This window comes from Physcomitrium patens, chromosome 6 (assembly GCF_059467195.1).
Source record: "Physcomitrium patens ecotype Gransden chromosome 6, ASM5946719v1, whole genome shotgun sequence".
Lineage (NCBI taxonomy): Eukaryota > Viridiplantae > Streptophyta > Bryopsida > Funariales > Funariaceae > Physcomitrium > Physcomitrium patens.
In genome coordinates, this window is record NC_143415.1 from 11,988,691 (window position 1) to 12,015,302 (window position 26,612).

Consider the following 26,612-nt stretch of genomic DNA (forward strand, 5'->3'; position numbering starts at 1 on the left):
TATATCCTTTATTAGTTAAAAAATAAGGTTTTATTCTAGTTGTGACTAGTAGGCATAATTTTATAATATAAATTATATATTTATACCTATATATATATATATATATATCCTCTCTTTTTATAAATTAAAATGTTACATTTATTAAAAGAGTAGTGCACCAGGTAAAAACTTTCACTTTCTTATATATAAATAAATATAAATATAAATATATATATATATATTGTTTAACATGTTATAGATTTTAAAGTAATCTTTATGGTACAATTTATAATTAATATAATAGTGGTGATTGAAAGCTATTGTGTGTCTCTGAGATAGCCAAGAAAACTATTTTAATAGAAATAATTTAAACTTTCCAGCTTTTTTACACAAAAGTTTTACCAATATATTTTTTATACGACCTCACTTATTATATTAAGGACCGATTTTTTTGAATTATTTTTGAAAAATATAATAAAATATCATAAAAATGATAAATTTATTTATTCTAACTTTTTGGAGGTACAAAAATACTAGTCTAATAAAAACATTCTAGTATGACTTGGAGTACATAGAATACATATTTGATTTTAATATTATACACCAGTGAAGAAATTCACAAGTTTTAGTAATAAAATATCTTATTTTATATAATTACTTTATTAATATTTAAATTACTTTTATCCAACAAGATATTTGTAAGCTATTTTTTATTATCAGTATGTATAGAGATTGTTTTTATCTAATATATAAAAGATAAAAATGCACTTATATAAGTAAGTTTTTGAAGAAGTATGTGATATTTTTTTTCTTTTTATTTTATAACTATTTATTTATTTATTTACTTCTTTTACTCTTTTTGGAAATTGAATTAATGAGATTTAATATCATAAAATATGTAAAGTTTTTTTTATATTATTAAATTTCTATTTTTAGAATATATTTATATTTTGTAACTTATATTATCTTAGTAAGTAAACCAAAACATTATTTTAGGATCTACTTTAATATGCTACATCAATTAAAAGATTATAAATTAACATGATTGTTAGGAGGCCTTTATACTTAGAAGACCATTTTATGAAGCCATGATTCTAAAACCTAACCAAAGTCTCTTAATATATTTTTTTAAAACTTCTTAGAAATTCTATAAAAAGAAATGATGTTAAAACTTAAAAAATTAAACAAGTGAGATTTTTAAAACTATTGCAAATTTGAGTTGATTCTTCACTATTTTATTTTATTTTTATTATTTTATTTAATTTTTTTGAAAATTTTATTTTAATCATCCAAAAAAAATTAAGCCAAAATTTTTAAACCAATAAATATTTATGATAGAAAATATAATTTTATAGATTGATGTTCATTGCTCAAATACACAAGTTCCTTGAAAATAATATGTGTGGTTTACATTTGTCTAAACTTACCATTTCATACCAAGAATATCATTGTAAATATCAAAAGAAAAAGAAGAAGAAAAAGTTAGTAATATTTTTACATAAATTAAATGTTGTGAGTTGATTTTTTAATTGCATATTAAAAAGTCCAAATCTATACTGAAGTTCATCCTTTGAAACTTTATTCCTTTCATGCTAATATATTTTTCTTTTTTATGAATAATAATAATAAAAATAATAAAAATAAAAATTAAGGTATTATAAATTGTAAAAATTACGGTATTATAAATGTAAATTAAAGTCAATGAGATAAGTGCATTTTTACAATTTCACACACAGAATATTTCTAGTAACTACATTTCTTTCAATGAAATAAATAAGATAAAGTAACTGGTTTTAATTTTTAAACAAAAGAAAATCCACATATGTCTTTGTAACATTCTTCAGTTGACTCCATGGTATGACAAGTACACAGTCTGCAACCACTTAATGGCCTTGAAGTGACCTACACATGCATTTTGTGGGATTTTAATGCTAAAAATACATGTAATGAGCGGCTACAATAGTTTGAAACATGGCACCTCATAACATGGGATTTGTATGGCATTATGGGCATCATTGGGCAATATTTCATGGACAAGGTTGGTGAGATATGGTGGATCTTATGTTAGCAATATTTTATGGTTTGTACACTTCAAAACCATAAGCAAAATCGTGATCTACATTGACAAAGTAAAGAACACCAAATATAACCCATTGAACATAAATGTTGTGATTAATCACAATAAACATGTGCCAAAGAAAACAAAATTACAATGCTGTTAAAAGTTGGATTGAACAATTTTTATTTTATTTTATTTTTTAAACTATACAAGATTTAATGAATCTTTTGAACTAGGTTGATCATTTATGCTCTTACAATTTTTTAAAATAATATATTGATTTTAAAAATTACATGTATATTCTATAAGTAAATTAATATCAAATGTGTATGTTTACACACACACTTACTCACAAAGACACCCAAATGCACAATAAATTAACCAATACAACCATAATAGTAATTTCCCCTTCTTTGTTTAATTATTGTTTTTAATTTTCAATTATTCTGAGGTTGTGTGTGTAAAATCAGTGATTTTCTCGTTAGTTATGCATAGACTGTGAGAGGAAAGGTACAAGTTATATCTCCCACAAGTCTAATCAGCGGCCCTAGATGATGTAGGACAGTTGATAAAGTCTTTTGAATATTTGGAAAATCTAGAGAAAATTCAAGAAAGCGATTTGCAACTTTCAATAATAATGGAGAAAAACACAACCAGGCTTTTACATTGAAAAATATATTATAACAAATAAATAAATAAATAAATAAATAAACCTACAAATAAATAGGCTGAGCTGGCAAGCCAAGCAATCTGGGCTGGAGTGAGTACCTTTCATTTGGTGTTGCCAGTGGTCCTTTCTTGCCAAGCTTGTGTTAACTTATGGTAACCCTACAGCTCATTGTTGACTTCGTTTCCACACCACTCTACAGCACCTCCAAAAAAAACATATATATATATATATATATATATATAGATACCCACCCCACTATAAATCTATTCTATGCACAAACTTTGCCCATTCTAATCAGTGCAAGAACCAGAAAACTGGATGGTCAAAGTGTTTTACATTCCAATCAGAAACTGAATTGGATTAATTCATCTACATGTATGTTTGTGTAGATTACCCATAAACAAACTACTCCACTTCGAAGAAATCCAATGCGGTGGATTCATACCATGGCGCTGAAGCATGAAAAATGTAGAAGATTCAGATTACAAGGCTTTTTTTCTGCTTCAGTTGTGGACCAAAGGAATTCCAAATCCCCTGCACTAATTGACAGTTACCTGCGACGTGGTTACAGCAGCACCACACAAAGTGCGTGAGGTCGAAATCCAACATCCAGTAGTTGATTATTCACAAGAGGGGCTTGAAACCAAAGAACCAGATCAGTGTGTTTTTCCAAGACAAGTCACGGTGTTGTGTTTTTAGAGTTAGAACGATGGTGGTTACGCTGGTGAGGTTGCTCTTTTTCGAAGTGGGTTCACCTTGCAGTAAAAAACGCTGATTCTGTGAGGAAGCAACGGAGGAAAGTCTACACATACGAGACCAAAGCGACAAAATCATCGAGCCAGCCCCCGGCTTAGAAGAATCTACTGTAGAGATTATATCTTGGCCCTAGTACCGTGTACCGATTCGGGTTAGGAATGCCCCCACTTTAGTAATCAATAAAGCTCCCCAGCAAATAGTGACACAGGGGCGCTTTTTCTCTTGCTTTAAGCAGTTTATTTGATTGCAATAAGCTGATGAAACCGCAACGTGATCCCTCACGAAGCTCACACAACTTCTGCAGGGCGAGGATCAGACCCACTCTGCGGTTGTCCGAAAGGGATTCGTTAGGCAGATGAGGCATAAAAGGAATTCTGTGCAATTCTGGACCAAATTCCACGGTCACATCCACAGCGCAATCACTGCTATGTGTAAATATATTCTATACTCAGCTGCTCCGGCAAGAATGCAGGGAGCCGTTTCAGTGCATCCACATCTAGTGATACATGGTGAAACTGTACCTGGACTTGCGCCTATATCCAGGGCCGAAGTGTGTACGAGCACTCCCCCAGCTTGGGTTTAAGGTGCAGTCCATGGCCTCCATGTAATTACTTCCGCTTCAAGTATACCCTCCTCTCAAGGCCTTTGCCTTGCGCTTCCTGGAAGGTAATAGATATATTTTTAACACATAGTATATGGTTTATTTATTAATATGATAAAAGGTTGTCTGCCCAGATCAAATCAGTCCTCAGTGAGCCTATATTTGCTGTTTTAATGTGCTGCCAAGACAATCACTCGCAAGGCATCGTGATACTCATGTGGAGAATCTCGTTAGGACACGTTTGCTGCCATGGTCAGGGGAAGAGCAGTTGCCTGCTTGTAATCTGCTGCACCGAGCCGCTGCAAGTGTTCGCTTTAGAAGAACCAGGTGAAATAATTTGGTGTGCCGGGATCAACATGCAGAGAAAAACTCCACTCGTTGGAATCCATGTCCCAGCGAAGCTGTCTCAACGTGTAGACTAGCTGGAGTAAAGTGAAGTAAGCAACTGACTTTGGAATGCATCGCGTGCACACATCAGATGCTTGCTTTCCAAAATCCTGTGAATGCTCACCAATTACAAATCACACATACACTCCCACCAGAAAAAGGAGAAAGGAAAAAGGAAAAAGAAGACAAAGAAAAAGAAAAGTAGGGGACTTTAAAATGGTAAACTGTCCAAAAATGGGGCCCAGCTCCTGCAGATCCACAGTACTTTAAAGAATGATTGGTCATCTTACGACCAACATACGCTAGACACTGTTTGGTAAAATTTTGGCTCCTCTGAAGCCTTCTGAATGTATATATATATATATATATATATATATATTTCAAAATGTCCATGTAAGCAATCAACTAATATCTGGTAAGACAACACATTGCAGAAGCAGAAAACCTTGAGCTCAAATACTGGCGCTCTCGTTCATGCGCCTGAGCAATCTATAAGTTCCAAATTTGTTCGACTTTTCCCAAATCCATGGAAAAAAGAAGGCACGAGTTTTGGCAGGCGACAACTCTTTGTCCAAGAATCTGAGCTCGTACACAGGCTGCACAAAACAACCACCATCATAGTGCTTCAGCTTCCTTTTATACACTACTACAAAGTTCACAATCAATTTTAATTACTACCGAGCTTTTTTCCTGGAAACTTCGGACAGGATCAGGAAAGCGGAGTTAATACCTTCCAGGATTCTTTGTTGTGGCTTCTGTAAGTTCTATCATCCCGGTTAAGTTCGAGCTCAATTAGAAAATCACAAAGGCTCTCGTCCGCTAACTGTCATTGGGATAACCAGGAAGTGAGTAAGAAGCATGACAATCCTTCGGAAAATAGAAAGTGCCACGTGGAAATTTTCAAGTTAAGCATAGAAAACTGTGTCCGTCTAATTTGAGTCACACCACAAAGCACTAGCACACATATAAACATGGAAGCTGAAATGGAACGGATAAACCCTTGAAATATCAGTGCATACAAATTGATCTGCTGAGGCTTTATTCTTGCTATTGAAATGTCGAGGTGCGGCTGTGGTTCCTCCAAGGGCAGGATCGAAAGGGCGAGGAAGAAGTCCGGTGAAACCATCATTGAGCCAAGCTACATGATAGTGTGAAGAGGGCAAAAAAAACGAAGAAGGAAAGCGATGCCATTCGTCGCCAATACAGACAGTCGCCTCTGCATTCCAACAGAAATCCTCTCAGATAACCAGCTTAATTTTACAAGAGGCAAAATGTGTAATCAACAAAACTCTGATGGAGGTCAGAAACGTACACCTACAGACATTGATCACATCAAATGCAACATAACGATAAACATAGACAACTTCTTTACCAGAAGTGGTGTTTGCATTCAGTGGAGGAAGATGGCGGTAAGCTTGCATAGGAGCAGAATAGCCATGGAACAGCGACAAAGTTCTGCAATAAGAAAGCGCTAGAATGCCTCCTAGTACCAATGGTCGAGCTCTCTTCACCCACTGCCACGACACAGCGCAACTATTTGCTGTAAGTTCCTTGAAGCTCCTAAGTAACATGCAGATGCTTATTGTGTTAAATATAATGACCACCACATATCCAACCTCCAACATGTTAAGAAGCTCAATGGCACTATTACATAAGCTAATCATTTTTCAACTTGAAAAGTAACAATCATGTATACTCAAACGAAGTACCGCAAGCAAGGGCATAAGACAAGATAATGCTTGCGAAATTGACACTAGTGATGCGCGAATATCCACGTATCACAGTTACCAGCACAATAAACTCAGTAAACTTACACAATAACCATTTTAATCTAAAAACCAAGCGTAAACGTTTGAACCAAGTAATTAAAAAGGATGATTGATTTGTTTAACTGACCCAAGTGATCCAAGAAAGGTATTCATGCAATTTCCACGATTCTGGAAGAAAATCATGAAGCCTCTCAATCGTTGCTGCTGCAGCCAAGCAAATAAGCGGGTAAATTGGATACAGAAACCTGCAATACCATTCTACTGTTGGTCTACAAGAGCTGAAGGCACAAGGCAATTGCTCCATGCAAAAGAACTCTGATGTAAATGTACCACTGAGACGCAAGAAAATGAAGGACTAGACATTAAATGTAACGGGAGGACTGAACCGAAGTTTCTAAGCTCCCAACTTATGTAGTAACAGACTATAAGATACAAAGAGAGGTGCAGTAGCAGTGCCTTTCTTCCGAAACAGCGACTTCATGCATGAGAAATGGGAAATGATTACAGTAAGGACTATGTTCGAAAACACAAACCTCTCTTCCTTGTGCGCTTGCAATGACATGAAGGCAACCCAGATGAAAAGGGGCGAAATTGCAACAAGCAGCCTGGGATATCCACGATTTGGTTTACGCGGAAGGCTGTCATAGTCTCGTCTTTCAATATACAGCAGACTTGGAGACAGTAAAGCCAGCACAAACGAGAAGTTGAAATTGTTATACGCATTCAAAAAATAGAACGTTGGACCTTCAACTCCATATAAGGTGCTTCCTTCTCCACTGAATACGTTGTAGAATACCAGATTAACAACCGAAGACGTCCATCGTCCATAGAAGTGGCGGTCTGCCAGGACCGATAAAACCTATTTCACTCATCCATTGCCACACGGCATTTTAAAAATTTCCTAAAGAGAAAAACATCCCACAAATGACCGGTTCGCAAAACATGATTCTTTTTGCGATACAAAGAGAACCTGAGCTAAGAAGTTGCGGTTAAAAATATATATATATATATATATATATATAAAGAAAGAAAGAAAGAAAGAAAGAAAGAAAGAAAGAAAGAAAGAAGAAACAGTGGAACTAACCATTGTACATAGCGTTGAGAGCAATCCGGCCAAGAACACATGAAAAAAGCCTCCACTTATTAACGAGTAAACCACCAATGGAGCAGCAGCCAGAGCTGCAAAAGGCCAGCCTACAAGAACTCCAGCTGCACTAATTGCAACAACTGCTTTATGTCTGCCTCCCAATAAAACCAGTGCTGATGCCAGTGTGATTGCATACATTGAGAAAGTGCTCGGTAAGAAACCTGAAAGTTTCCGACGAAAATGTCAGTTTCCTGCGCAGTTCCCTTTTGTCTATCATATGACCTGCATTTGATCCAGTAAGAATACAAATTCTAATATTCAATTCACAGTACGAGCTCAAATGTTTAATTTTTTTTAAAACACGGGATCGAGAAGGGCGAGATCAATATTTGTACATCGAACTAGAGAAGACGACACCAAAAGCAAAGTAGTAGACATACGTACTGGTGCTTGCGTTGAAACATCCGCTGCTAACACAAAGGAGCATTAATGTGTACATTCCAACCCTTGGTCCTAGCTTTTGGTTAGCAGCACTCACTAAAGTAGCCTCAGTAGCCGCTGATACTAAACCCAGTGCGAGTCTCACCGAATAGAACACGTGCATCTGCATTGGCTTCTTCAAATATTAATCATGAAAGCTCCCATGATAAAAAGCCACACTGCGATACCCATTTTTCTCTTAATTCGACGCATTTGAATTACTATATCTCCCCATTTTCAAGGTGATGGTAAAAATGTGCTGCTTCACACGGACTCTCTCATAAAGACGCCTACCTACACCCCTGGACGACCTGAACAACTAAGATGCGTCACATAAAACCATAATAAAAGTTTGTGAAGACTGACCTTAGTAAAACCTGCGTTAGACAGCAACAAAGAAGGTCCACTAACAACAGCATGAAGCAACAGATACAAATATGACCGCAGTGCAAATTCGGAACTGCACCAAACATATCAACCAACATGCTTCAGTGTAACTTCAAGCTAGGTTATTCTTTCCACTTGGCCAATTCTATTAGCATGCACAACTGTACGTCTAGATCCCAAGTACGAAGCATTTACTACTAAAGAGCCAAATTGGTGATAAATTATGCAGAACCTTCGAGGCTAAAAGCTTAAGATCCAGCGATCAGCTCCAGAAATTCATAGATTCACATCCTGGACAAGGCCACACCTCCACCTTTCATATTGAAAAGTTTAGAGTTCAGGGTTGAGAATTTATACCACGCGCAAGATGACGTGCACTGAGTTTCACGCGAAGGAAAGTAGGTTATACTAGCAGCATTATTAAAAAGAACGACTCAGTGTTTCAGATCAATGAACAGATTACTGTAACATCAAAACAAGTGACATTGGATACGCGTTTTGATAATTAATCGTAAACTGACAATTAGTAACCCATCGCAGTCTCAATCACGACTAAGGCAGAATATACACTTCCATCAAGTGGAAGCATGTAAATAACGAACTGAACAGAATACAAGCGAACAGTGAACATGAATCTATCCATCGACAATCCATTCCTAATCAGCTGCAGTCGGGAAGTGGAATTTGGATGCCCACAGAGCTCATCAAAATGCAATAACAAAACGATCTCACACATCCCGAACCCAGACGATGAGTTGTTTCAAAAAGAAATCGAATTTTCATAGGTGAATTTCGCCCTAAGCCAAAACGACAGGCTCTCCCTCTCTCTGATTCAGTAGAACGACGATTAGTTACCTGTACTCCCAGGTTTGGAACCCGGACTTGTAAAGAAGGTAGTGAAGCGGCTCCCAGTAATTGAACACCTCGTCGCAGTCGTGAATATTATTATAGACAACACTGTAATAACGGGCCACCATGAGGAGAAGGAAAGCTCCACCCCACCCCAAACCTTTGCTCTTCACTTCTTCCACCTCATCCGCCTTCTCCTTCTCTCTGTCTCTCGGCGGCACTTCCTCCTCCACCGTCCGCCTCCGCTTCCGCAAATCCGACGCCATGGCCGCCAATACCACCAAGCACCTCAAAGGCTTTCAACCTCTCTCCCTTACGACTAAATTACTTCATGCACCCTAATATCAAAAAAAAGAAAAAAGAAAAAAGAAAGCTGATCCTCGCTAACCTCACTAAGAATTTCCTCAAGGTAGCGACAAATGACGGATCGCAAAGCAAAATCCTTCGCAACAACCGACAAATTGCACGAGCATTGCAAATTCTCAATACAGTCGAGAGTGGGAGCGGGTGAGCGATGCGAAGAAACCCACAGCATTACCTCCCGCCTCGAATGCACACACAAAAAAATGAGCGTCTTTTACGTTTTGGCGGGCACTTTCTTGGTGATAACGTTTTTTTCGGTTTCGGTTTCACTGTTTTGGAATACGGGTTAATTGCTTTTCGGCCCAAGGAAGTGTATGGCACGGGCGTGGATACTTTAAAGTTGGATGTTGTCTTTTTGAAATGTATTCGCCTACTTTCTCGACGATAGTATAGTAGTGGTTGTGTACAATATTGATGGATCTTTCTTCGGAATTACTAACAAATGTTTATATTTAGTTTACACACCAAACTTAAAAAACATAAAAATTTGTTGTCATTAGAAGCATATCATTTTAATACAGAATTATTTTAAAGTAAAAATGTGATCTCTCATGTATGTCTTTTAGAACCGAGTGTATTGTTGTTGTGAAATTTGCATACTATTAATCTACCAATTAAGACAAAACTTGGGAAAATAATTATAATAAATGTTTGGTATTAAAATTTATTCATTTATTTATTTGAGTGGGTATTAAAAAATCACTATTTATGTGAAAATATAGATGTTGAATGAGATTCCATTTCCTACACCTAAGGTTTAAAATAATAGAAAAACTTCATGAACATTATAAAACAATAAAAACAATAAAATGAATCTTGATAATATTTATAATCATAGATGCAATGATCAAGAAACACAAGATCAAGAAATACAAGATAAATATAATTCTAGATTAGAACCAAAATTATGAGCTAATACATAGCTTTAGACCACTGTTCACAATGTCAAAGTGTTCATATTAGAAAGTCATATGTAAATTTCTTTATTGAATTCTCTTTTTAGGAAAGAATGTGGAGTAAGAAATCATGCGACACACACACAACCTGCAGATCTGCGTTGGATGAAATGAATCCACAGAGGGCGCCATAAAGGGTTGGATGGATGGATGGATCCGGGACGTGTGTACCGGCCGCTCAGAGTTCTCAGGACTGGGACTTCCGAGGTCGCGGACGTGAAAGGTCAATCTGAGGTGGCTGGGCCGAGCGAAACGTCAATCACGGATGGCCCGGCCGGTGTGGCAGCTCGGGACGGAGGAGGAGGGCCTTAGGTCACACACACACCAGGTCTCCTCCTCGAAGCATCAAACGCAGTCCCCCTTCATTGATTACTTGATTGATTGCTTGATTGATTGCTTGCTTGATTGTGTGATTGTGTGATTCAAGCTGTGTCTCAGCTTGCCTTGTATTGATTAGGGCGCATTTTTGCGAAAGAGTTTGGTTAAGGTGTGGAAGAAGATTTTTAGGGGGGCTGTGAGTGTATGATGAGCAAGAACAGGGGGTTTAACGCGGGAAGTAGTATGGGCAATGGAGGAGGAGAGTTCGAGATTTCCCAGGAGTTGTTGTCCGTGCTTCCTTCCGATCCCTACGAGCAGCTCGAGGTGGCCAGGCGGATTACCGGTATGGCCGTTGCTGCGAGAGTTTCGAAGCTGGAGGGTGAGACGGTGAAGCTGCGTCAGAAGCTGACGGAGAAGGAGCATCTCATTTACGGCTTGCAGGAGCGCATCGGGGAGGCTCAGAGCACCTTGCAGGAGACGAGTGCGAGGCTGTCGGTTGCTTTGGATGTGCAGGTGTGTTGCTGTGTTGTTTGCGCTGCATTTTGGTGTGATTCCCGCTTGACAATGTGAATTGGTTTCTTTTGTAGTTTGAATTTGGAAGTTGGAGAGGGAGACTTGGAACGGATGAGCTGTAGGACGGAATGCAATACGTTATTTTATTTTATTTTATTTTTGCTTGCCACTGTGCACATTGCGTGTGGATGCATCTCTCTCCCTCCGAGTTTCTGGCGTTGATGATCGTCTAATCTCTATCTGTTGCAAAAGACTAAGGTATTTCCTCATGGCAACAGTCGCAAGAAAACATTCAATCAGTAAATCAATCGTTTCGTACTTCATCGGTTGCTCGGATTTAAATTCCAACCGATAAAGCCAGTGGCCAGTTACGGCTCCTTGCATTTAGGATCATTCGCGTTCACTCACTTCGTAAAGGTTTTCTCTCGGGTTAGACATCTAGATGGTTTGGAAACTTAGGCCTGTCACATTTCTAGAGCATGGTTTAGAAATTCACTCTCAATGGCAATTCTACTCAGTAGACCTTGTTCTGTGAAACCCTCTTGAATTTATTGTTTAGAAGTATTACTAATTATCTAATCCATCAGAGCAGTGCCATCTATTGGGAGACTGGCGCAGTATAGTGCCCGGCTATTGAAGTCTTCACGTCGCTGTAATAGCTGGTAGGGCCTTTCATGGTGTTTTCACTACTCTCACGTTCTAGACCTTTGATTGGGCTCGATTCGAGACTTTCAAAGTTGGCAACAGAGAACGTCTGTGCAAACGTAATCTTTACCTAATGCGCACTGGAGAAGCTCTGGGTTTGTATCATACATATTTCTGTCACAGACGATAATGTTTTTGGCAATTTCACTCAAACTGTGGACCACTGTTTTTGACAGAACAAATTGGCAAGTGAGAAGAATGCGCTGGTCGCTCAAGTGAAAAAGCTGACGAGGGATGTGGCGAAGGTGAGTTAGACGTTTTGTCGTCTCAGCGTTAATTAGAATGCGCCAAACTTTATTTGAACTTTTCAAACGCTATACTTCTCCTAGGAAAGAGACTGGAAATGTTCTTTAACAAGCTGCTCTTGAATATCCCACTAGGGAATTGCGAGTTGTACAAAGTATTTCTGGTTTTAGAGAACTGAAATGAACTAGCAACCTCAGAGTTTGATTAACTGAATCACTGTAACTTGTGACGGAATAATTGCTTCATAAGTTCTTTTAATGTAAGCATTTAAACCAGAGGTTTCCAAGATCGTTCATGGATTTCTGAAACAATATCAGCGTTCTTAACTTCAATTTTTTTGTTCTGCTCTCATTCTACTCTGCAGCTCGAGACATTCAAGCGAACGCTCATGAATTCTCTTCAGGAAGATGATGAAAGTCCCAATGTACGTTTCTATTACTGCTCTAGGAGAGGGAAGTGTCATGTGGGCAGAAATGGATGAAAATGCCTCTTCTGAAAACAAACATCAAGACATGATGGATGAAGTGTCTTGATGTTTTTGTCAGAAATGGATGAAAATGCACACAAGACATGTCTTTGTCTGCTGGAAGGCATGGCAGTTGCTTTTGGTCGCAAATTTTACACTTTGGCAACTAATGGCATGGCAGTTTAGATCTGGCCAGTGATTACTTGGATGGCTGCGATTGATTGGTTTTTTCTTAATTTGTGAAGACTCTGAATGTTTTGGGTTGGGTCGTCGAAGCATGCGTTTGAATTTTGTTTACTATTTACGGTTTCCTTCTTTTCAGGGCGAAGGAGGGAAGCGAGGTGTAAATCCAAGCTTGGCAATAAAGAGAGCATCTCGTGAGTTCTACACCTTTCGGGATAGCATATTCTTGAGGACTGCGGTGTGATTCTGTCATGTTCTCATCGTGTATCGCAAATCCTTATGGTAGAAATGGACCATGTTCTTGCTATGTCATATTAACTACCTGTGCAGTATGCTGTAACCAGCACTTATTCTTTGTAATTGATTTATTTTTCTCAGAGTGGAGGTGGCGGTGCCAGTAGTGTTGAAGCAAATTGTTGAATCATGTGTTTGCAGAAGCTGAATCAACCGTTAGCAGAACTCCAGTTTCAGACGACGACTACCAATCAGAAAAATCATCCTATGATACAGATTCATCTTTGACTAGTGAGGAGCGTGGCTATCAGCATGGTGAGGGTAAAGTTATTGACCTATCTGCAGGGAGTTTCCAAATGGATGTTCAAGTACTGTTCGGAACCTTTGAATAAGATGACTGATGAAGTTTTTTACAGGACGTTAAAACATTTCAGCCGCTCTCAGAATTTATTGTGCTGATTACGTGATTTATTAAATACAAGTGCCAGTTTGAAATTTCTACTGGTGTACTTAATAGGAGTGCGAAGTTGTAGTGTATGTGAGACAAGTTCATTCATCTAATTAACATCCTTTTTTTTTGTTACTCCTATGCAGCATCAAGGCCACCCACCAGCTATCAAAATTCAGCACAGAATTCTGCTCGAGGTACACCACGTTTGAGTCCAAGATTGACTCCAAGTGTATCACCCAAACAGCAATCCGCAAGAGGATCCCCACAGCGGAGCATGAGTTTGACTGAAAACTCCCACAGAATCTCACTTCCATCGTCAAAAGCTACTAGCCAGTCCACCACTGCTCCAAACTCTCCACCAAGTTCCGGCTCCATGCCATGTATGTTGTCTTCTTTACTATTGACATTTCATATTATAATCGTCATGCAGGATTTATAAAGGTCCCCCCACCTCTCTCTCCCTCTCCTTCACAATGAAATCTATCGTCAGTGAAAAGGGGAGCTGCAGAGTGTTTCAAATCTCACTGTTATTTGTCTTGCAGCACGGACGCCACGAGTTGATGGCAAGGATTTCTTTCGTCAAGCCAGGTATTTCACACGACACGCCCACCTCAGCTTGTCCTGTAAGAGTCTGAGGTCTGCAAATTTTCTAATTTCAGGTGCTGATTTTGTTCATTTATTTGTGCTGCTGCTAGAATGAGACTAGCTCCACAAATAAAATGTTTTCGGAACTTTCATCTACTGGTACTCTGATTGCAAGGGTATTCTCGATTGTCAAATGAGTGCAGGAACCGTTTATCATATGAGCAATTTAGTGCTTTCTTGGCTAACATCAAGGAACTTAATGCACACCGGCAGACACGAGAGGTAATTTATTCCCTTTGTTGCAGTGTCAAAGTAGTCTTTTTATTAGTCTTTGTCAATGAGCTGACGTAGATATTTGCTTAATCATAACTCTTATCAACAGGATATTTAACTCTGGTTCTCCTCTTCGTGCCCAAGTGATCTTGTTTGTCATCGTGGTTTTGATCATTTTTTTTATACTGCAATGGTATCGTACTTCATGGGATCAAGCTGAATTTCTCTACAGCCATTTTGTCTGATTGAAGCCGCATCGAGTATTATTGTCAGTACTGGAGCTTTCTGAGAGTGTTATAAGTAGCAGTTGAAATGTGTCAAGATGTGCAAGTATGAAACAGCATCCAGAACCGAGTGCTGATTGGTCTTCTAATTCTATCCCTTGTAGGAAACACTCCGAAAAGCTCAGGAAACCTTTGGTCCAGACAACAAGGACTTGTATTCTGCCTTCGAGGGCCTTCTGAGTCGTCACCTTCCGTCTTAGGACTGCAACTTTTCAAGTCCTTTGAGGGGGTCCAACTCGAGTTTTTCATTGATTGTAATCAAAATTTTCTACAGCCTTTTGTATTTGATGGATCACATTATCCAAGGTGACGAGGTTAATTTGCAACCAAGATTTCTAGTTCTAGTAATGTAGTAAGCTGTATCATCTGCACTGAGGTGCAATTTAGGGCGCGTGGGTTGCACCGTGATTATTTCAATTACTACAAGGATCTAGATTGTGTAATTTGCCCTTGCACTGTCTGGATTCTTGGAGTATTAAATAGTAGTGCTGATACTAATTTGGTTTGAACAGGTCAAATAAGTGTTTACAAATAGTAAATCAGTAAAACGATATCAAAGTTTCATAAACGGTTTCTCATTTTAAATTTAACATAGTCAAAATAACACGCTATGGTATTGTGTTATGTCTAGACTTGTTGTGATAAGCCACAATAGTTAAAATCAAATTAATCCTGTGCATTAAAAGTCACCTTTTCTATCTTCAATACAATGATTATCATATTAAGGTACTGATCACTATGGGTTCAGATTTCAGTTCTCACGGCACTTAAATATTAGTGTTCCTTGTAATCGAAGTAAACAAAGCATTTAGCTGCTCTTGTACCGAGTTTGTACTGCTAATGGCTTCAATGGGTTGTATAGGTGAGGGACTTGTGTGCTTTTCGTAGAAGGTTTTGTTCCTGAAGTAAGCAGGAAATTCTCTGGCAGTATGCCATTCTGCTTGGTATGTGACCACAACACCAATATCTGTATTAGTAGAGATTCTGTCTAAATAAGCGAATCAATGTGCTCTTGGAGTTCTTCGTACCTTATTTTTCCCGAATTCCACATGCCTGGTATGTCTGTTGTGAGTGTTCAGTTGATTTTTATTCTTTGCATCAAAATTAAATTTTGTTGGAATTGTGGTGATCATGATGTTTCATGCAAGTGAATATACTTTTACATACAAGGTCAGGATACCAACACGACACAACGAAGTATGAAGTTCGAAACTTGGATTTTTTTCTCTGAAATAATACAATTGAAGAAGAACAATTGCAGCAACCATTATGGTTTTTCAAAAAAAAAATCAGCATAGTATTAATTGGTTACTGTGATTATATAGCATTAACATTTAAAGCATAATTAAACTTATTCTTCATATTCATAAAAACTCAATAAAGAATCTGTTAAATGATTTTATACTACTGTACATTTTCTACCATTCAATATGAATACAACATTTGGATATTATTTATATCATATATATTCATATGTTTTTTTATTTATCAATCTGAACTTTGAGGTATAAAATAAAGACAGTGTAATTTGTACTTTAATAAAATGGATTACAATCAAGACTTGATGTTAAATACAACCAAATATACTTATAAAGATTAGTATTATTCATGTTTTTGAATTTCGATTAAATCCATATAAATTATATCTTGAGAAAATATTCTATCATTGAATAATTGATATGAACTAATATTACAACTTAAGTCACTTACACATATAAAAACTAATATATTAAGTGTTATAATGTTCTTTTAAGTTGACGTAAAGAAGAAAAAGAAAAAGAAAAAGAAAAAGAAATCACTTAATTTTATTTCATTTTTTAAATGAAGAGAAATGTTGTATGTAGACAAGAAAAAGACTAAGAAAAAAAAGATTGTGTTGAAATATGGTTCCTTATGTTACATTTGATTTAGGTTTTTACTATTAAATTTTTTGTGTATATAAGTTGAATTGTCTTTCATGTAAGTTTGAGGAATTAAAATATATATATATATATATATATATATATATATATATATATTTAAATAAACATTTTGATTGAATGCTAATCCAAAAAGCATATCATAAAAATCAAATTATGATGCTCAGGAACTAGTAAGTGAAGTATGTTCTGAATGTTACCTTTATTTGTGTATGTCAAAACTAAAAACTAAAAAAAAATAAAACATCATTGATACATTTACAGAATTAATAATCGATAATCATTGTGTATATTCAACACAAGCATATTTATTTAATATCTTTGTTAATATGTGTGTATATACTCATTACATGAGAACTAAACAATATATGGTGTAAAGAAACATCAATACATAAACATAAAAAGAAACAAGTTAAAATTTTGTCAATGACCAAAAAAATGAATAAATTGTGTATATTGTGAAGCTTGTCTTTCTTTCAGCATTTTAGCTGTTATAATTGTGAAGCTTATTTTTCTTTAAAATTTTAATTTATAGATTATTTAAACTTCAAAAAAGATTAAATAAACACAGAAAAATGTACTGTTTGAGATGTTTAGATCTGAAAATGATATCTTAAACACCAGGTTTTGAGCTGAATAAACTTCAGAATTATCTCTAGAAAAAACACAAACAGATTAATATACGTCTCTCTCTCTCTCTCTCTCTCTCTCTCTATATATATATATAATATTTAGTTTATTGGAAACATGCAAAACAAGATTTCATGCAGGGTACGAGAATATTGTGAAGCAACTGATATTGACCATGTTTTTGAAAATAATAACACAAACGTAAATTTTTTATTGTTCAATATATTTATGAACATATATCTTTCGCACCAATTTTTTATTTTAAAAACTTTTTTTTTTTTTTTTTTTTTTTTTTTTTTCATGAACCCTTGTTTTTAATTTATATTTCAAAAAACCGAAAGTTAAGATACAAAATTGTCCAAAGACAGTAGCGTTGCCAAATCCTTGTAAAGACTTATTCTTTTGATACATCTTAACATGTATTGATATTCAAATTTGATATTTTTGCCAATAGAATTAGAAATCAGTACGTTTTTTGATAGATTTTACAGTGAAATTTTATCAATCTTGAAATTCGTGCTAAAATAATAAAATAATCTTACATTTTCAATACAACGTTATTTGTTTAGATTTCCAAGCTTTGCATCAATTATAAAAAGAAGTAAATTGCCTTGTGTTCTTGATAATTATAATATGCATAGTTGCTAAAAACATATATTAAGATGATTATGTGTTTCAAGTAAAAGAAATATTCTTAAAAGGATATATATATATATATATATATATACATATGAAAACATATAATTAGTGAATTGTTGAAATCATGAAAGAAGTTTGTAGTACAGACTATTGAATGTAAAACAATTACCAAGTTATTTTAAATTTACTTGTATTTCCAAGTCTTATCATTGTAGTTAATAAAAACATTGTGTGTAAAAATGTCAAATAAAAATCTATTTTATTAGGTTTTCTAATTAAACTATATTGTGAAGAATTTGAAAATATTATCAAATTTATTTATTGAAGTTTGAGCAGATTCTAATATTTTAAAATTAATCATCTTAATATATATTTTAAAAAGAATTCATGGATTTATTAAGATGATTAACAATCATGTAATAATTTAAAAAAAGAATTCATGGATAAATTTCTTTCAAGCAAAATAATTTTAATATTTTGATTTGGACACATGCCAACAAGTCAAAATTTATAAGAATTTGTTTCAAAGTTTAACACATGTAAAATTAGAAATATTGAATTATTACAAAAAATCATTCTAATTCTTATTAAAAAAAAAATATTCATTATTGATATTACGTGTACAAAATCAATATAAGTTATATTTTATTTTATTTGCAAAATAGGCTCTAATTTAGTTTCAATATAAAAATTTGTAAACATAGATCACAAAATGATCTTTAACTCTAAAAATTGATATTTATAAACAATAAAAGTAACATATTATTTACATCAAATAATTCACTACAAACTCTAAAATAAACTTCCATTCAAGTATTTTAGATCTCATTCAACTATTATATACTACTAAAATATTTGCTTAAATGACACTTGTAATCACATCCATCAACTTTTCAACTTTGTACGACATGCTAAACAAAGAATCAATTGTGGCCATGATTGACAAAATTCATAGGGAGCCGTTTTTCTAAAAAAACATCTCATTTAATACAAAGCCTTTACAATTTATTTATAATGACTTTTCTGGATTTAAAACTATACATTTACATTGACAGGCAATTATATTTAATAGAAATAAAGAAAAAAAAGTTGCATTCATGTATGTGTATTTGTATATAAATACATATCAACATTCGGTTAGTTTTGAGCCTTTTATTTTAGTTTATTTTTTAAAAAGAAACTTATTCACAATAAACTTATTTAAGCTTCCACTAATTGTACAATAATCTAATAACACACACTTAGAAACAAAAAACACATTGGTTTTTGTTCAAGTTTGTTTTAATCTTAATACTCATAAATCAATAAATATAATACGTATTCTAATAATAATAATAATAAATAAAATTGAAGTTCACTTCTGCCTCCAAAAGCTTAAATTTCACTGTAGGATTTATGTCAGAGACTTGAAAGACTTGCATGATTCTGTGCAGGACCACGGAGTCATTTATGTTTGTTTTGTTTGCAGTTTCTGAAATAAATGGACTTGTGGAGCTTTGGAGACTTGTTTTGGTCAATTACTTCGGAGAGTACAGCCACTTTCTACAACCTCATCGTGGCAAATGCTGTGTGCACTTCAAAAATGGTGAGAAATTGGGGTTGTTGAGAGACGTCGTGAGCAGGCAGAATTGACATTTTGGTCTGCTACTGCAACTACTATTGGGCTCAAAGCCGTGCATTTTCGGTCCGCAATTTATTTTATTTTGTTTTATTTTATTTTTTTGACACAAATAGAGTTACATCTCTATTGCAGGTCGGTCCGCTATTCTTTATTTTGCTCCTCCCATTTATTTTTGTCAGTTGGGACAAATCCTTGTTGGGAGTATCCATAACTATTCATTTCTGTGGTCTTTGTCCGTCGATGAATACGCTTTCTGTTGCACGTTGGGCTGCTGCGCTTCACATGACATGTCCACCATTTATTCTGATTTTGCTGCGAATCACAGCAACTGGGCATCACGATTCTCCGAGGATTGTGTTCGTCGTGTGATTTGACAACTGGTTCGATGAATAAACACCACTAAAGAGAGACCGGAACTGTAACATCGAACCACAGATGGTGTGTAGTGGGTAGAAACATAGTTTTTCTGAGGAACGAGAGCATGATTGGCTCGTATTACCATGTGAAACATGAATAAAAACAGTGCACTCGGCTCCCACATGAAGAACAGGGAAGGAACAGACCTGATTACCCATAATAGAAGCATGCATTTTCACAACATGATATGCCCCAATGAAAGAACTCGGAGTTTTTTCTTTGGGACTGCTCTACTACATTTCCAGTAACATTCTGTGATTGCAGATTTAATCATTGAAAAGAGCACCCACTTGTGGATTTATCCTGTTTGAGGAGCTCTTTTCCAAGTAATAGGCTCAATGTGCCTAAGGCCACTTAATGTTATGTAGACTCCGCAATGGAAGACACAAACTAATAGAATACATGAATTCCTAATTTTGTTGTCGTTGTCGTTGTTGTTGTTGTCGTTTTGTTTTTTTGTTTTTTTTTGTTATCTAAATTAGCTCTCGTAAATAGCAGGCTGAAGGGCAATGCCGACAAAAGCAAACTTCGCCTTTGATACTCAGACACGTGAACAGATAACCTTCACATCATACTGATCTGTCCTACACTGGTATGTAATTTCATCCACTCGTACCTTCCACGTAAACAAAGCTTTTTGTCACATACCAAATACAAAATCCACAAATTTAGAGACGGTGGATTTGGCTGGTGTAGCAAGCACACCAGCAGATCGGTTTCCACTTTCTGTACGCTGCACATAATAGGGACGCTGTGACACATGCCCGCTGGCATTAGCTGCTCCCCAACTAGTTGATCGAGGGGGAAGAGTCATGGACGCTGGGTGTTCTCGTTTATCAGTTAGTACCTGTAGTTGTGCTGGGTCCAAGGGCTTGACACCAACGATAAGAGATCCATTTAGCAGCGTTCCATCCTTAAGGAGCGCCTTCTTAGCATCATATCGATTCTGTGAAAATCAAAAAACCACTCTTAAGCCAATGTAGAGACGCTGCCCGAGTGTAGTAGTGCCTATGATCACAAAAAACACAGTGGCTGCCCAGGACAAAGCTGAAAGCAAGCCTTTAAGGCTTGAATTTCTGAAAAGTAGTCAAACATGGAAAGAAATGAAACCAGACCAACACATACAATTGCGGACGACGGAAGACGCAGACTAAACCAGCATACTCCTAATTCTACACATTGAATGCAATCGCTGAAGGAAGTATTTAAGACAATCAAAATTATCTAAATTAGAGATCAGGTCGAGAAATAATAGCCGACCTGATATTTAATGTGTGCCCAATTAGCTCCACCAGGTCCAGAGACATAATCCACGATGGGGCCACATTTCTCGAACTCACGCATGACTGTATTTGTTTCTTCTGCGCCAAATCTGCAATAAAACCACCAGCCAAAATTTCAGCAACCTTAAGCAAGAAATTAAGCACTGTTGCCGCAAAGTTCTGAATACAACTCCTTATAAGACTGGAAAAATAACCAGCATAAGAAACTCCACCGCCATTATGCAACTATGTGTAATTTCGCATCGTTGATGTGAAGAACAAAAAGCCTGCAATAAGATAAGGGCGGACCAGTACCCGAAAATTGTTACCCACTCATCACCTTCCACAACATCAGTGGCACCTCTAAAGCGCTGGACCTTGGGCCGGACAATATCTCGAGGAGGCTCTAAAGCAAGTAAGCCTCCAGGTTGCTGTTGCTGTGGTTGCACAACTCCGGACACAGGACTTCCTCCGTCTTTATCTCCAGCCCTTCCTGAAATGCCATCATGCATGCTACGATCCTTCGAAGATGACCACCAGATTGGACTTCCCGCTGATTGATTTTGGGGGGGAGTTGGGGGAGATGCAGAAAAAATAGAATTACTCATGATTGGGTCAGGGTAATTGTAGTTATTAAAGCCTCCTGGGCTATTGCTCAACGGGGTCCTAACAGGAGACTTTCCGTCCATGTACTTGTTAGAATCTGTATTACGGTATGTTTGGTCGGCCACGGATGCAGCATCCACAGGTCTCTCAATTCGATCTTCCAAGGTGAACATGGGAGGAGGTGGATCGACTCCCCCGATGTTCTCGCGCCATAGTGCTGCTGCAGCAGCAGCTTGCCCTGGCGTTCCAAGCTCTCTGCGAGATGCTGGCGCTCTAGTGATTGGAGACGCTGATAAATCTCTGTAGAATAGAGATTGTGACTTCCCACCTCTAGATGCGCTCCGTGGCGCCGCGCCTGGGGTACTCATGGCTCAATCTTTCCCCTCAATTACAGTCCCCTGGAAAGAGACGACAACAAACCCTGGGGTCTGATCTGTTTGTCACCTGCTCATGAAAATGCATGGAATGAGATCAACTCCCAAAAAATGCACTCTTGGACTTTCACAATAATGTGGAGACTAATCGGCCTACATTGCGAGTATCTTACACCGTCTTCTGAGTGCATTTCCAGAAAACAACCCACATCAAGGCAGGGCCGCAGAGGACGATTACTTTGCGCTTGAATCTGTACTCTATTACAGTACAATGCACCTTGAAGTTACTATCCCAAACACTAGTCCTTACAAAGACGATACAGAATCAAATACACGTGATGATTCGAGTGGAAAAACGATCAGGGCAATGTGGCTTAAATCCTCATCAGCACCCATAAACGCTAAAAACCAAGCGCGTGTAGGAAAACTTCGCCATAAAAGAACAGATCAAAAATCCCCGCAAACCGCCCTAAACAAGATCCACCCGACAGAAGAGAAAAACACAAAAAACATAAACAAAAACAAAACCCAATCACGAAATTGATAGAAGAAGGAGCCTTAATCGCAGCTTAATCAATCACAAATCTACCAACATCGTGAGGCTAATATCCAAGAAACCTCACCAGTACCAAGACCGCAATCCACCTCTCAGCCAACGACGACGTAGGCTCTTCACCGCAAAACTGGCTGACATCAGTGCAGCTCAGGATTCACAAGGACCCCTTCACAGTGCCATGGATCGGCACGATCCAGGGAGGAAATCGAAACCCTAAAACTGAGGCAGGCCTTGCTTTAAAACTCACCGAGGGCTTGTGATATATTTGAATGGAAAGAGGGGAAGTAGGGGTTTGGAAGGGTGATGTTCCCTTGTTCCCAGGAATGAGAACCCAGCTTTGAGGCACTATCTTGCTCCAGGGTTTTCGCATTCTGCATTGAATTTTCTGTTCGTTGTTTGTGCTTTTTCCGAGATGTCATTTGAGGATTTGGGTAACTATCATCAGCATCAGCAGCTCTCTTTGGCAACGAAAATTGTATACGAGGTTTTACAGTTACTGGGTATTTTTTGCACTGCACATGTGGTGGAATAGTGTGCGTTGAAACAAGTTGCTCACACTCAAGAATTGTAGGTGTGTGCAAGTAGTGTTGGCTTTGCTTGTCGTGACGTTGGGTGACGTGAGGGAAGGGCTCCGATACTGATCAAGCTTACCAGATGAGTATTGTCTCACGTGCGGAGACCGGCGCATGATGGAGGGTTTTGAGGTATTGTGAGATTGGGTCGATGTGGTGAAAGATCCACTGGGTCGAGGGATTTGGCGGGTGGGTTGTGGTTTGAGCTCTTGTGGGGGGGGGGGGGGGGGGGGGGGGGGGATGAAGGGCTTGCGAGGATGACGGGTTTGAACGGAGGCGGGAGCCTCGGCGATGCTATAGACAGATGCTGTGTAGAATAGGGTAGATGTCGGTGCAGGGGACCGGGGGGGAGCAGTGGAGCACTGAGAGTGGGAGAAAGGAGGCATCAGATCATCGCAGGTTTGAATTCTGTTTGAATTATTTACTTAGGCGTTGAAACAACCTCTGAATTTTGTCGTAGGTCATTCGTGTGCGATCCTACAATGGAGAAGGCGTTTTCAGGATCCTGAAACTTGATCCAGTTAAGTGAATTGTTGTGTGAGTGAACTTTGAAATGAGTGTGAGATGCGAAGCACACTGTTGAACTTCCGTGTCTGTTGCTACGCAATCGTCTTTTTGCTTTTTATCTCTGGAGAGTGTATCTGGGGAATGTCTGCAATTGTGCTCAGGGAAGGGCCTTTGTCGAAGGAACAGCATTCTACGAGTTCGATAGCTAATTCTATGTATCTCAAGAAGTGCCATTGGAACAAAACCTAAAATTAACGTCTTTAGCAAATTTTTGCTTCCAAGCAATCCGCGCTCAGTGTTGAGTCGGGCTAGAACCGAGCGAGTGGATCAGATTCCTTCTTGAGCGTCATATTCGTATTCAGAGTATTCGTATTGATTTTGTAGAGTTGTTATATGAAGACTAAATAATGTACTCTGCTGGTTAATTCTTTGTTGGAGTGTTTGATAATTCGACAGAGTTTATGAGTAGAATTTAAGAATGGGAGTAATATCAATGTTCTGCTCTTAACCAATTGAACGTGTTGGTGAATGCGTGGTGTAGGCAAAATTAAACTTTTGGTGAAGGTGGCAATATCTCCTGCTCACTTTTAAGGTGACTGATCAGGACAGGGCATTCGAACTTCACCATGGCACAGCGAGCGGTTCGCACGCCTCGCCCTGCATCGAAGTCGAAAGGACCAGGTACTGTGGGAGCTTTGTTTCGGAATGTCATCCGTGGTAAACAATTATCTCCTTATGTGACGAAAGCGCCAAACTTGGCCGCCTTGATAAAATCTCCCCTGCAATTCATCATATCCGACTCCAAAACTCGGAGAATCTCTATGTTTCTCCTATTGAGCATCATTTTCATGGTCGTGGAGTTTGTGTATGGGTTCCACAGCAACAGTTTGGGACTCGTATCTGACGCCTGTCATATGCTCTTCGACTGTGCGGCATTGGCTATTGGTCTGTATGCTTCCTATATCTCCAAGCTTCAAGCCAACTCTAGGTTTAACTATGGATACGGCAGATTTGAAGTAATTTCCGGCTACATGAACGCAGTTTTCCTCGTTTTGGTGGCTTCTCTTATTGTCTTGGAATCACTGGAAAGGATACTCGACCCACCTGAGATTTCAACAGACAGCTTGTTGGTAGTGTCGATAGGGGGATTCCTTGTGAACGTCATAGGCTTGATATTCTTTCACGAAGCACATCACCATCATCCAACGGGCAGCTCGTGTGGGCATTCTCACGCCAAGAAAGGAAAATCATTACATGAGAAGGCTTTCAGAGCGAAAGGTGGAGATTACCAAGTTCTTAATATGGAGGATCATGATCATCATGCTGAACAGAATCATCAATGTATTTCGGTGGGAATTCATTATGATACGAGTTACCATGGGTGCGGTGATCTAGCACATTTACATAGGGCACAGGAACAGGGTGCAGGTTTTGATCATGCTCATAACCATGACGTTCATCACAGACACCAACATGAAGATGTTCATCACAAACATGGCAGCTCTTGCAGTCATGAGCACGGGCATGATCACGATCACTATGGGCATGAGCACAAGCACAAGCACGATGATGGACATCATCACGATCACGGGCATGGGCATGAGCACAAGCACAAGCACAAGCACGATGATGGACATCATCACGATCACGGGCATGGGCATGAGCACAATCACGTTCACGTTCACGAAGATCATCATTCTGATGACGATGTTGCACATGATCACACAGATCACAATATGCAAGGAATGTTTTTGCACATTTTGGCAGACACATTAGGTAGCATCGGGGTTGTGGTTTCTTCATTACTTATTCAGTACAAAGGCTGGTACTTTGCGGATCCAATCTGTTCCATTTTCATCTCAGCACTCATCATCGCGTCAGTGATTCCTTTAATCAAGGGTTCAGCTGAGATGCTTCTGCAGCGAATGCCAAGAGCAACTGAGAGTCGCATTCAGCGCTCCATGAAACAGGTGGAAGGTATTGACGGTGTGTGGAGTTGTAAAGCCTTACATATTTGGAATTTCACCAACGCCGAGGTTATTGGCAGTCTTCACGTCCTGGCTACCAGAGGAGCTGATAGAGAGCGTTTACGTATTTCAATTGCTGGTATTTTGAAAAAAGCAGGAGTTACTGATCTCACTCTTCAGGTTGAGACGGTGTAAGTTCGTTTCTCCTCCAGGGTGGATAATTTTTTGCAGCCATGCTACAACTTCAGTGTGCTTGTCCTGTATCATTAGTGGAGCTTGAGTTGAAAAGGGGTTATGGATTGCAAGTACACCATATCTCTTTTGCATGTAATGCAGATATTTGATGCTCATAGTTATCAGGAATTTCCACTGCGAGAACATCTCAGTGGTGTAAAACAACCATGCACAATTGGATGGACGTCAGCTAGGATTCTCGAATTTAGTTTGAATTTATTTATGTCAGTAACCATATATAATCATTATCGCTTTTCTAGCAAAAACGTTTGTGTAATTAAGGAGTATGGGAGGTGGTAGTTCTGGTGATTAGTCAGGTTCTAGATTTGGACCCTTCTACTCGGTACTAGGAGTTACCAAAAGAGCATGATCATTCAGCATATCTCTTTTCCCCTTTTGTCCAGTTTTTGCACGTCTTCTAATGGGCTCCATGAAGGTTATTATGGCATCCAGACAAAGTTTTTGTGATAGACTACGTGCTTTTGCCAACTTGCTTAAAAATCACCTTTTCCACCCGTGCATCCTAGGAAATCTAATGGTATTAAATAATGAAAAAGTTAGCTATATTACCTATACCCAAAGTTTTATCTTATTTCATTGCATTCCAACATTGATATCAGGGTAGAGTCATCTCCGCAAGAAGTTTCCTTGTAAAAGAATGGTGCTTAGGTGGAATTTTAGGAGCACGTTTTTATTTATCCAAGAGT

At 37.8% G+C, this 26,612-nt stretch overlaps 5 protein-coding genes and 1 long non-coding RNA gene across 12 annotated transcripts; 3 read left to right on the forward strand and 3 right to left on the reverse strand.

The window, feature by feature from the left end:
• Positions 1-3,498: 3,498 nt before the first annotated feature.
• LOC149989155 (uncharacterized) lies at positions 3,499-4,120 on the reverse strand. The gene is made up of 2 exons (XR_016503340.1): positions 3,986-4,120; positions 3,499-3,787 (listed from the first exon to the last, which is right to left on the reverse strand). It is a non-coding gene; the product is annotated as an uncharacterized LOC149989155 (long non-coding RNA).
• Positions 4,121-4,642: 522 nt separating this feature from the next.
• On the reverse strand, positions 4,643-9,582 carry LOC112283768 (alpha-1,2-mannosyltransferase ALG9). The gene is made up of 10 exons (XM_024522880.3): positions 9,031-9,582; positions 8,155-8,248; positions 7,753-7,912; positions 7,306-7,529; positions 6,755-7,080; positions 6,349-6,466; positions 5,825-5,966; positions 5,472-5,668; positions 5,183-5,275; positions 4,643-5,048 (listed from the first exon to the last, which is right to left on the reverse strand). The coding sequence occupies exons 1-10, from the start codon at positions 9,288-9,290 to the stop codon at positions 4,905-4,907; spliced, it is 1,758 nt and encodes a 585-aa protein (XP_024378648.1). The 5' UTR covers positions 9,291-9,582; the 3' UTR covers positions 4,643-4,904.
• A 971-nt stretch (positions 9,583-10,553) lies between these two features.
• LOC112283769 (uncharacterized protein At4g15545) lies at positions 10,554-15,210 on the forward strand. 4 transcript variants are annotated; one of them, XM_024522885.3, is made up of 10 exons: positions 10,554-10,671; positions 10,883-11,174; positions 12,056-12,124; positions 12,490-12,549; positions 12,914-12,968; positions 13,210-13,329; positions 13,603-13,839; positions 14,002-14,047; positions 14,248-14,326; positions 14,706-15,210. In XM_024522885.3, the coding sequence occupies exons 2-10, from the start codon at positions 10,905-10,907 to the stop codon at positions 14,799-14,801; spliced, it is 1,032 nt and encodes a 343-aa protein (XP_024378653.1). In that variant the 5' UTR covers positions 10,554-10,671; positions 10,883-10,904; the 3' UTR covers positions 14,802-15,210. The 4 variants fall into 4 exon arrangements, with proteins under 4 accessions (XP_024378653.1, XP_090107409.1, XP_024378651.1 ...); XM_090251283.1 differs by having other exon boundaries at positions 10,588-10,671; positions 13,210-13,323; positions 14,706-15,169; XM_024522883.3 differs by lacking the exon at positions 10,554-10,671 and having other exon boundaries at positions 10,714-11,174.
• A 4,021-nt stretch (positions 15,211-19,231) lies between these two features.
• On the forward strand, positions 19,232-19,925 carry LOC149989156 (uncharacterized). The gene is made up of 2 exons (XM_090251287.1): positions 19,232-19,374; positions 19,543-19,925. The coding sequence occupies exons 1-2, from the start codon at positions 19,270-19,272 to the stop codon at positions 19,777-19,779; spliced, it is 342 nt and encodes a 113-aa protein (XP_090107413.1). The 5' UTR covers positions 19,232-19,269; the 3' UTR covers positions 19,780-19,925.
• Positions 19,926-20,015: 90 nt separating this feature from the next.
• Positions 20,016-22,883, reverse strand: LOC112283795 (nuclear pore complex protein NUP35). 2 transcript variants are annotated; one of them, XM_024522954.3, is made up of 4 exons: positions 22,693-22,883; positions 21,405-22,139; positions 21,088-21,199; positions 20,016-20,773 (listed from the first exon to the last, which is right to left on the reverse strand). In XM_024522954.3, exons 2-4 carry the CDS (start codon positions 22,061-22,063, stop codon positions 20,468-20,470), a joined length of 1,077 nt encoding a protein of 358 aa, XP_024378722.1. In that variant the 5' UTR covers positions 22,064-22,139; positions 22,693-22,883; the 3' UTR covers positions 20,016-20,467. The 2 variants fall into 2 exon arrangements, with proteins under 2 accessions (XP_024378722.1, XP_090107412.1); XM_090251286.1 differs by having other exon boundaries at positions 21,405-22,327; positions 22,693-22,872.
• A 202-nt stretch (positions 22,884-23,085) lies between these two features.
• On the forward strand, positions 23,086-26,302 carry LOC112283794 (metal tolerance protein 12). Of its 3 annotated transcripts, XM_090251284.1 has the most exons (3): positions 23,086-23,329; positions 23,658-23,717; positions 24,246-26,302. In XM_090251284.1, exon 3 carries the CDS (start codon positions 24,331-24,333, stop codon positions 25,864-25,866), a length of 1,536 nt encoding a protein of 511 aa, XP_090107410.1. In that variant the 5' UTR covers positions 23,086-23,329; positions 23,658-23,717; positions 24,246-24,330; the 3' UTR covers positions 25,867-26,302. The 3 variants fall into 3 exon arrangements, with proteins under 3 accessions (XP_090107410.1, XP_090107411.1, XP_024378719.1); XM_090251285.1 differs by lacking the exon at positions 23,658-23,717 and having other exon boundaries at positions 23,186-23,329; XM_024522951.3 differs by lacking the exon at positions 23,658-23,717 and having other exon boundaries at positions 23,221-23,596.
• The last annotated feature ends 310 nt before the right edge of the window (positions 26,303-26,612 follow it).